An 11,364-nucleotide genomic window follows, 5' to 3' on the forward strand; every position below is an offset into this window, starting at 1 on the left:
AAGAAATAATGACAAAATATGAACAATATCATTGCAATATGACAAATAAACATTCTGAAATGATTATTATAATGAAAAAAATATAACTATATAACAAATAAGTTTAGACAAAAAAACGATAGTGACAGGTGATAGGTAGCTACACACAATATAATAATAATGCAAATGATAAAAGTATTAAAAATCTATAGAAGATTTGACAATAAAATGGTATGATGGAGGTAGCAAGAATGCTCAGATACGATTTTAACATTATAGGTTGTGATTCCAGCTCCAATCCAGTGGGTGGCGATAATGAGACGTAAAGTGAAGCTAAAGACAAAATCCAAAACTCAGAACGCACTGCCCTCTAGTGTAATGAACTGATTATGAAAAATACAATTGATCCCTGCAGCTGAGATTGCAAATTGCGCTGTTTGTCTTGGTTCATCCACTTTCCTTTCTGGCTTTCTGAGCTCATCAGTCCGACAACAAGCACATGGAGCAGAGGTGGCAACACACAGCTGGGTGAGTACATGATCCTGTCAAATGCCGATCAGTTTTCCCTCGACGAGTAAAACAAAGACACTCTGCCCTTTATACAAAGACAAACAGCAAACTAATATTACGACATGCATTCATTCATGTGCTGAGCGGCGAGTCTCATCATAATCACACATAACGGTATACGGGGCCTGTTTATTATTGTTTTCAGTGCATAAACAATATTTTGACGGTAACCTGTGGGAGACTCGCCATATCTAGCTGAGAGGATTCAGAAATGAACTGGTTTAATCCAGTTGTCTATTCCCTTATTTGTCGAGCAACATCTATATTATGTTATGACCTTCATTCAGTTAATATCTATCATAATTTTGTCTTTCAACCCGTCTCAGCTACCCTTTTAATTTGTGACTTATATAATCACTAGTCAGTTTTGCCATTTAAAATAAATGTTTCAAGTAAATGGAGAGGAAATAAGTTTTCAACTTATTTTTTCCCTCAGGAAAAAACTAAGATTAAAACTGCTTTAAAATGGCTGTTTTATCACGACAGGATCTGTGTCCCATCCTGACATAAAGGACTGATGAGTGCCAGTTCCTGACTGGACATGTGGAGTATTAGGTGAGATCCAACTGAGGAGACACTGCTTCAGACACTGCCCTGCCTTAGACAAACAGGATTTGAACCCTGGGGTCACGGACTCTCCAAAGCCAGAGGAGACAATTCTTCTGTGTTATTATCGGAAATGGCTAATAATAGATGACAAGAAAGCCAGAGCATTCTTTTGGCGGAGTCTCCTTGTGTAACAGCCGGAGAAGACAGCCGTCCTCGAATTCGGTAAAATATGTTTCAGGTGTTTATGTTGGGAGATGATATAGAGTTAGTTTGTAATAGTGGGGCAATTTTAAATATCTGCTTGTGCATAGCATTGACAATCAAGGCATAATTTATAAGTATAGATGTTGTATGACCATGCCAATATTTTAATTTCAGGTAAATCATGATCCCCATAACTGAGCTGCGCTACTTTGTGGACACGCAACCTACGTATCGCATCCTAAAGCCATGGTGGGACGTGTTCACAGACTATTTATCGGTCGTAATGCTGATGATTGCAGTATTTGGGGGCACGCTTCAGGTCACACAGGACAAGATGATCTGTCTGCCCTGCAAATGGGTAGTTAACAAGACATGTAGGAAGTATTTCAATTCAACGTTTTCTGTGCCCTTGACCCTTGAACCTCAAGGAATCCAGTATGACCTTGATCGGCACCAATACAACTATGTCGACGCTGTGTGCTATGAAAACAAGCTTCACTGGTTTGCTAAGTATTTCCCATATTTGGTGCTGCTGCATACACTCATCTTTCTGGCTTGCAGCAACTTCTGGTTCAAGTTCCCTTGGACAAGCTCTAAATTGGAACATTTTGTGTCTATCCTCCTGAAATGTTTTGACTCGCCGTGGACCACACGAGCTCTGTCTGAAACTGTCGTGGAGGAAAGCGACCCCAAAGCTCTGGTGAAAATGAATGGCTCCTTCGATAAGAAGGCTTCATATGTTAGTGAAGACGTTGAAGCGAGTGTTCCCATGCTGTCCACAACCAGATCTCGTATTGAACAAGGAATCGTGGACCACTCTGATACTGGTGTCCTGGATAAAAAGGAAGGTGAACAAGCTAAGGCGTTGTTTGAGAAGGTGAAGAAGTTTCGAATTCATGTTGAAGAAGGCGATATAGTCTACCGACTCTACATCCGACAGACTATCATCAAAGTTGTTAAGTTTATCCTTATTATCTGCTATACAGGCTACTATGTACACAATATTCAGTTCAGCGTCGACTGCAATGTGGACATCGAGAGTCTCACTGGTTATCGCATGTACAACTGTGCCCATCCCTTGGCCACTCTCTTCAAGATTTTAGCCTGCTTCTACATTAGTCTAGTTATTGTGTATGGCATGATCTGCGTATACACCCTCAGCTGGATGCTTCGACGTTCCCTCAAGAAGTACTCGTTTGAGTCTATCCGAGAGGAGAGCAGCTACAGCGATATTCCAGACGTGAAAAACGACTTCGCCTTCATGCTGCATATGATTGACCAGTACGACCCCCTCTATTCCAAGCGATTTGCGGTGTTCCTCTCAGAGGTCAGTGAGAACAAACTGCGCCAGCTGAACCTTAACAACGAATGGACTTTGGAAAAGCTTCGACAGAGGATCACCAAAAACTCCCAAGAGAAGTTGGAGCTCCACCTGTTCATGCTCAGTGGGATTCCAGACACAGTCTTTGACTTGGTGGAGTTGGAGGTTCTGAAGCTTGAACTCATTCCTGATGTCACCATCCCACCAATCATTGCCCAGCTTACTAACCTCAGAGAGATGTGGTTGTACCACACGCCAGCCAAAATAGAGGCTCCAGCGCTTGCATTTCTGAGAGAGAACCTGAAATCTTTGCACATCAAGTTCACCGACATAAAGGAGATTCCTCTGTGGATCTACAGCTTGAAGAACTTAAGCGAGTTGCATCTTACTGGGAACCTTAGTGCTGATAACAATCGCTACATCGTCATCGACGGTTTACGAGAGTTGAAGCGACTAAAGGTTTTGAGACTGAAAAGTAACTTAACAAAGCTGCCTCAGGTGGTCACGGATGTTGGAATGCACCTCCAGAAGCTGTCCATCAACAATGAAGGTACCAAGTTGATGGTGCTCAACAGCTTAAAGAAGATGGTGAACCTGTCAGAGCTGGAGCTTGTCCGCTGCGATCTGGAGCGCATACCGCATTCCATCTTCAGCCTGCACAATTTACAGGAGATTGATCTGAAGGACAACAACCTGAAAACCATTGAGGAGATCATTAGTTTTCAGCATCTTCATCGACTTGTTTGTCTAAAGTTGTGGTATAATCAGATTGCGTACATACCTATCCAGATAGGTACTTTGATCAACCTGGAGCGGCTGTATTTGAACCGTAACAAGATCGAGAAAATGCCACATCAGCTCTTCTTCTGCCGGAAGCTGAGGTTTCTTGATCTGAGCCATAACAATCTCACTGATATCCCATCAGAAATAGGAACTCTGCAGAACCTTCAGTACCTTGCTGTAACTGCCAATAGGGTAAGTCAAGTTCATAACTATTGTAGTTTTGAGTTTTAATTTAGTTTTTCTTTTTTTAGTTTTCATTAGTTTTCAGTTTGCTATTAGTACCTTTAGATTATTTCTTTTTGAAGTTTCAGATTTTTTAGTATTTTAGGGCTGTATAAAGTATTTAAGTTTAATAAAATATCATTTATTAAAAACTAAAATGATTATTTTAATTTGTGGCCATTTTTATTTTATTTTGGTTAGTTTTAGAGTCATGAAAATATATTTTAGCTTAGTTTCTTATTTTAAGTTGACAAAAATATTTTGCTTTAGCTTTCGATTTAATACCACTTCATCGCCACTGATGCAGATGTTGTGTTGTTTATTTTTATTAAAAGCAAGCCTATGAAATATAAAAGAATAATTACTCAATAACAATAGATACAAGCTCATTTCCAGAAAGTTGAGACATTTTGTAAAATACAATAAAACCAAGAATCTGTGATTTTGTTAATTCTCTTGAAACTTTATTTAACTGACAAAAGTACAAAGATTTCCAATGTTTTCACTGACCAACAAAATTGTAATTTGTAAATTTATAAACAAATTTTGATTTTGATGGCTGTAACACACTACAAAAAAGTTGGGACAGAGGAATGTTTACTGCTGTCACATCACCTTTCCTTTTAATTACACTTTTTAATCGTTTGGGAATTGAGGATACTGTTGCAGTTTGCAAGTGGAATTTTTGCCCAATCTCGCCTGATACAAGACAGCTGCTCAACAGTCCGTGGTCGTCATTGTCTGAGTCTCCTTTTCATGGACTGCAGGCAGGTCAGTCATGCATATCCTCACTATGGTGTCTGAGAAACCACTCTGATGTGGCACGTGTAGAATGAGGCCTGGCATTTTCTTGCTTCCCAGATGCCATTTTGATGGCAGTGTATGTCTCTGTAAAATCCCCAAAATACTCCTCCACCTCAGTGTTACCTTCACACATATGCAAGTCACCCATACCATTTGCAGAAGCATGATGGTTCCTCATGCAATGCTATCTGAGGGCTCGAAGGTTACGCACATTCAACAGAGGTTTCCTGCCTTGCTCTACACAGACTGAGATTTCTCAAGATCCTCTGAATCTTATTATATATGGTAGGTGGTGAAAGGCCTAAAATCTTTGCAATCTTGCATTAAGAAATGTGATTTCTTTGAATTGTTTGACAATTCTCATGAAATTTTGCACAAAGTGGTGAGCCATGACCCATCTTTGCTTGCAAAGACAGAGCCTTTGGTGGATCTTCCGTTTATATCCAATCACGACACCCTCACCTATTACTAATTCACCTGCTAATTGTGGACTGCTTTAAAACTGTTTAACTTGGATATTCTATAATCTTTTCTCTTTTATTTAGCCTCTGTCCCAACTTTTTTGGAGTGTGTTGCAGCCATCAAAAATCTAAATTTGTTTATATTTACAAAATAAAATTAAGATGGTCAGTGAAAATATTGAAATCTTTTCTTTGTATTTTTGTCAGTTAAATAAAGGTTCAAGAGAATTAACAAATCACAGATTCTTGTTTTTATTGTATTTTACAAAGTGTCCCAACTTTTCTGGAAATGGGGCTGTGATAAATAATATAACTATTTCAAGGATGAAGCAAAAGTGCTACTGATCTTATGCTGAAATTCAAGTAGTAGGGTGAATTCAGGGTGATTGGGACACTTTTTGCCTTTGAGATGACTTGGAACAAATGTTCCAATCAACCTAAATTCACCCTACATTCTTGTAAATTACATTGAGTGTGATGTGATTGTACTTTCAGTCAACTTTGTTTTCTGATCTCTGTCCTTTTTATGCTGTCATTTTTCCCATAGATTGAAGCGCTCCCCCCTGAGTTGTTTCAGTGTAAGAAACTGCGAACGTTGAACCTCGGAAACAACTGCCTGCAGTCTCTACCCTCTCGGTTTGGGGAGCTCACCAGTCTGACGCAGCTGGAGCTGAGGGGCAACCGGCTCGAGTGCCTTCCTGTAGAACTTGGGGAGTGCAGATTGCTGAAGAGGAGTGGTCTAATTGTGGAGGACAATATTTTCAACACTTTACCTTCTGAGGTCAAAGAGCAGCTGTGGAGAACTGACAAAGAGGCTTCCTGAAGCAGATGAGCACTTGCCTGTGTGAAGATTTGAAATAGTGTGAGGAGAGGAATTCAGACCAAGCAATAGAAAATTAAATTATACATGTTTGTCACATTTTTCGGGGTTCATGAGAATGTTTCCTGAAAAACAAAGGGAAAAAAGGTCAGTATTTCACAATATGGCATGTCGTGTTTAATTGTACCATAGACAGCAATGGCATTTCTGCTGCTTGACATTGAGGAGTGAGCAGACCAAATATTACATCAGGATTAAGGTGCTGTTCATTGTTGCCTTAATATACACAAACACCATTCACTTACAGTATTTTATTATAAACATTTCTACTGTATTTTATACCAGTGTTACTGTGTAAGTGTTACCGTCTGTGAAATCACTCTAATTTTACCTATTCTTAAATCCATGTGTACTGTTGAAGACTCCCAATTCAACCCGATTAGGGTTTACTGCTATAATATATTTTGTTTACTTGAAAATCATTAATATGTGAATAACTGGTTAATATATTCTAGAAACATAAAGGACACCAATTAAGTTTTTTGTTTGTTTATACATGCCCTATACATTACTTAGCACATTAATATGCTGTAGTCTTTTTGACATACTGATGTCATCTCTGTTGCTTTAGAAACATGCATAATTCAATATTCATTACCTCTTTCACCCCCAAAAACATAGCAAGTTAATATTGTCTACAGTATTCTTAAAATCATTGTCTTTATTGGAAGTTTAATGTGTTTAACTGAGCAAATGATTTTTGATGTTTGCATGTTTGCAGTATTTATTAACTGATGCACAAACAAAAGCTAAGAACTTTTATAAAATGTACACTAAAAGATGGTGTTAATGTCTGTATCACTATCTATGTATTTTGTTTTGTATTAACATATGCATGTTAGTATTACTTTTTTCTAAAAAGTTAGATAAAGCCTTGATTACATTATACCTTACAAATACAGCACCTTATTTTCACCGGTCTGCTCACTTTGAAACGAGAATTATCAATTAATCATTTCTAATGAGCAGTTTACTCTTTGTAAAGGTTGTTTATTCATTGAATTCAGTTGACAGACATGTAAACATTCACATTTGAAATAGACTAGTACCCTCAACTTTGCACAAAATGTTCTCTCCTGTTGTATTTATACTCATGACATGTTATTCTCATGACAGTGTGTGACATCACACCGTTAAGAAGACAATCAGAAGTATTTAGTGAAATTTTGTGTATGTGTGCAATGCAGTTTTAGTATGAGACATTGAATTATAACTTTAAGTGTGTAATGCAGGTTAATACTTCATGTCACTTATTTGCTTCTAGTATGATTAACATAGCTGATTTGTCTTGTTATTGTAATGGCCATATTCAGTTTGTTGATATGTTAACAAACTTGTTACTGTTGATAGGTTATTGAACAGCTTGTTGCATGTTTTCTCATATTACCTCAAGTATGAAACATTGTAGAATTTGTTTTTCTTCCATATATACACATTGGAAACTAAGCTAATAGAATTTCATGACTTGTTACTCAGGTAAGTGCTGTTCAACTTTGTACATTTGAAGATCAACACTTTTTTAATGTCTGTTATTTGAGGGGTTTTTTTTTTTTTTTTTTTTTAATAAAAATTTTTCCAGTGTTAACATATTTGTAACCATTTGATATATTTATGGTTGATGATTTGATTAATTTGTGTATTCTATAAACCCACTATGATGTAAAATAGAAAGTAAATGCCACAAAATGTATCAAGCCATACAGAGTGAATAAACACTCAGTTTTAGTGTCAATAAAAATAACTAAAAGCGTTTTAGTATTTGTCCTGACTTATTTATAATGAATAACTGGGTTTTGTTTTGTCAGCTTTCTGCTGTTGTATAGCTACTAATTAGAATTATCTTTGTTGTTTTTGAAAAATTACTCCTATTTTTGGATAGACTGGTAAAAAGTGGTTTTTAAATTGTGTGTGTGTTCGCGCGTACTGCGTACGTAATGTTGGACCAGGGTGATAAAGGGGAACCAATGTTTTCAGCGTCATTTAGTTCCATCGGATGTTTAACAGTGAAACACCAAGACCAAGAAGGCGGTTTGCTTGTAGTGTCCATATGAACCTATAAACTTTACCTTGTGCTTTAGAAGATGGTAAGATTGTTCTTTACATCTCTGTGAATGCTGAAAATTACGAGGAAAAAGTGTATTCCTTTATATTTTAGTTTATATATTATATAGAATATATTCATGTAACGCTTTACCTGCTTAATGTTAACATTGTGGTAGAATACTCTGGCCAAATTACAGTTTAGTTATTGAAACATTTGACGTTCTGTGGTAAGCCTACCTTCGCGCAGCATGCACTAATTATTTATATTCTGAATTAGTTTGATAATTAACTAAATTATTCTAATTATTATCTAATTCTACTATAATTAATAAGCTGAACTCTTTCATCATCTCGCAGGCTGTCACTCTGCATACAGACCTTGGTGATATCAAAATAGAGTTGTTCTGTGAGAAGTGCCCGAAAAGCTGTGAAGTAAGACATTATTCTTCCTTGTTTCTTGAATAAGCGATGTCACTTTGTTCATGCGTTAATTCTCATTTAATTTTCCCCTAGAATTTTATTGCACTGTCCGCTGGTGGGTTTTACAATGGATGTATTTTTCATCGAAACATAAAGGGCTTTATGGTCCAGACTGGAGACCCAACGGGTAAATTATCCTAGATTTGTCTTCCTTTCTTTAACCGAAGTCACATCGCTTTGGTTTTTAGCTTACAGGTGTAAAATGCTTGGTTAATATTTCTCTTTTTTTTTTTTTTTTTTTTTTTTTTTTTTTTTCTTTAAAAAAATTTTTTTTTCTTATTTTAAAAACTATTTCCAGTCTAGTATTACTTGGTTAATTTTTATAAAAACTGTTTTTCCTGCAGGCACAGGCAAAGGAGGGACCAGTATTTGGGGAAGAAAGTTTGAAGATGAATTCAGTGAACATCTGAAAGTATGTATTGCTGTGTTATTATACTTGAATATATTGTACTAAAAAAAAAACATGAACTTGTACTGACGTTAGACATGAGTTTGAATTTTAAGGTCTGATGATGCAAGTGTGAGAATACTTGGTCCACTTTCACAGTTACTTATGACTTAAATTGGTGATTAAAGGGGAACTATTATGCCTTTTTCAAAGCCATGGTTTTGTTTTTGGGGTCTACTAGAATAGGTTTTCATGCTTGAATGTTAAAAAAAAAAAAAACATTTTTCACATATTTTACATTCAGCACCTCTCTTCCCATTCTGTCAGCTCTAGTTCCCAGTCTCTGAAGCCCCTCCTTCCGAAAAACGCAATGTGCTCTGATTGTTTGGCTGGACCAGTGTGTTGTGATTGTTCAACCACTTAGAGGCTGTTTCGGAAATGTCACGCCCCTTAACATAGCCGCAAGTTTTAACACACTCTTGATGCAACTCAACTAGGCTATTTTTGCATATTCCTTGGGCGAGAATTATATAAATGAGGAATATTGTGATGTGTACGTTGCCGGGAGAAAACTCGAGACTACAATCAAGGTTTTTCAGAAACAGTGCTTACTGATATTGAGAATAATTCCCTTTGGAGTGGATTTTGTGCTTTGTAACTTTTTTTCATGCTCAAACAGCAACATTACACACTAAAGAAAGTAAAAAAAAAAAAAAAAATCATAATAGGACACCTTAAAAGGTGCAGTAAGAGATTTCTGAAAAACGCCATTGAAAGTGGATCAGACTGAGGCCTAGTCCACACATACATGGGTATTTTTATAAACTGAGTTTTTCCTCCTTCGTTTAAAAAAAAAAAAAATAAAATAAAAAATCTGTCCACATGAAAACGCAAAAACACACTATGAAGCGCTGTCAAAAGCCATGTTGGCCAATCAGAAGCCTTGAAAAAAGTTTATTACTGATTCCGGTAGGCTAACAACATTGTCATTTTATTAAACATTTTATTACTATTATTATTATTAATTCCATAAACAAGAACAATACAATGAGACATTCATTCTGACACCTCTGTTCCGCAATATAATGGGAGAACTGTGCATGTATCTGTATACATGTTATAAGCCCTGTTAGCACAGTTATTAGCAGCAATATTTTGACTACGTCCTTCATTGTACAGACTCGCCTCACGTAAACAAAGGAGATAGCGGTGCACAATCTGATGTCAAACAAAGGAGATAACAGCGTGCACTCTGATGTCACTGGCCAAAATCTCCGGTTTCACCGTCTACATGACAACAATGTAATCGGAGTTTCTAAAAAATCTTCACCCTGGTAGGAGTTTTCAAAAAAGTTTGGTTTCAGTTATCGTGGACAAAAGGCCAAACCACATAGAAAAAGGTGCGATTTTGAAAATACCCGTGTTTGTGTGAACAGGGCCTGAGTGCCACAACACACTTGTAGCCAATCAGCAGTAGGGGGCGTGTCCACACATGATGGGGGAGGAGAGCGAGTGAGCAAGAGGGAGATTTGAAGAAAGATTGTAGAAAGAGAGATGGCTGAGAGACATTACATAAGAAAAAAAGGTCAGAGGAATATCACTGGAAAAGCAGGGTTACGATCAGGCAAGAGCTTTATGACCCACGTTAATATTAGAAAAGCATTTTGGGGGCGGAGCAATGAAGGGAGGGGTGTGCTTGTTTGGGCTGATTTCAAATATCAATGTTCAACAATGATTCTCAAAAATTACTTACTGTACCTTTAATGCAAGATTTGAGCTGCTGCTTCTTTAGTGATTCGTGTGGGGAAAAACATGAGTCTGTTAAATACCTTTTTAATTAATCATCTAGTCTGTGTAAAAAGTATTAGTAATATCCCCAGTATCCAGCAAGCAAGTTTATAATATCTGCACCAGATTGACTTAAACACCAATTTAGACATCTGTCTAGTCTTATCAAACTTAATCCTCCCTTTAATTTTTGTCTTCTTTAGCACAATGTCCGGGGTGTTGTGGCCATGGCAAATAATGGACCAAACACAAATGCATCACAGTTCTACTTCACATATGCAAAACAGCCTCACCTGGACATGAAGTACACTGTTTTTGGAAAGTATGTTGTTGTTGTTGTTGTTTTGTTAATGACCTCTCCCTTTTGCCAGTGTTTTATTTTCAGTTATTCCTTTGTGATTTATCATGTCAAAGAATAAGCTAATAGTTGTTTGTATATTTAATTCTGTTAAATGTATTGTTTTAATGGCAATGAATTGTAACACAAACTCATACTTTGTTACAGAATTATAGATGGACTGGAAACTCTGGACGAACTAGAGAAACTCCCTGTGAATGAAAAGACTTTTCGTCCTCTTAATGATGTTCGTATTAAGGATGTTACTATCCACGCCAACCCATTTGCTGGTTAATTTCATTGCGAAACATTCTTAATGCATAATGCCTTGTATTGTAAATATGCACGTTTTTCTTTTTTTTTGCTTTCATGCTGTTTCATAAATATGTACATACTGACTCACTTCTGTATTGCCCATAAACTTTTACATTGTGTTTTAAATGTAGCTGTTTTAATGGTGAGGAATTATAAGAAAAACAATATTCAGATGAGCAATTGTACCTTGACAAATAAAATCTTTCACTAAATTGTTAGAATTTCTTCTTGTTTTTTGCA

The 11,364-nt window shown here is 36.7% G+C and overlaps 2 protein-coding genes across 2 annotated transcripts; both read left to right on the top strand.

Annotated features, from left to right (window-relative positions):
• The first annotated feature begins 340 nt into the window (after positions 1–340).
• lrrc8ab (leucine rich repeat containing 8 VRAC subunit Ab) lies at positions 341–7,541 on the top strand. The gene is made up of 4 exons (XM_051894375.1): positions 341–507; positions 1,036–1,320; positions 1,477–3,598; positions 5,441–7,541. The coding sequence occupies exons 3-4, from the start codon at positions 1,484–1,486 to the stop codon at positions 5,714–5,716; spliced, it is 2,391 nt and encodes a 796-aa protein (XP_051750335.1). The 5' UTR covers positions 341–507; positions 1,036–1,320; positions 1,477–1,483; the 3' UTR covers positions 5,717–7,541.
• Positions 7,542–7,706: 165 nt separating this feature from the next.
• ppil3 (peptidylprolyl isomerase (cyclophilin)-like 3) lies at positions 7,707–11,345 on the top strand. Its single transcript, XM_051894378.1, has 6 exons — positions 7,707–7,857; positions 8,174–8,248; positions 8,330–8,423; positions 8,641–8,708; positions 10,676–10,794; positions 10,978–11,345. Exons 1-6 carry the CDS (start codon positions 7,855–7,857, stop codon positions 11,102–11,104), a joined length of 486 nt encoding a protein of 161 aa, XP_051750338.1. The 5' UTR covers positions 7,707–7,854; the 3' UTR covers positions 11,105–11,345.
• Positions 11,346–11,364: the final 19 nt, after the last annotated feature.

Source organism: Ctenopharyngodon idella, chromosome 5 (assembly GCF_019924925.1).
Source record: "Ctenopharyngodon idella isolate HZGC_01 chromosome 5, HZGC01, whole genome shotgun sequence".
NCBI classification, from domain to species: Eukaryota; Metazoa; Chordata; class Actinopteri; order Cypriniformes; family Xenocyprididae; genus Ctenopharyngodon; species Ctenopharyngodon idella.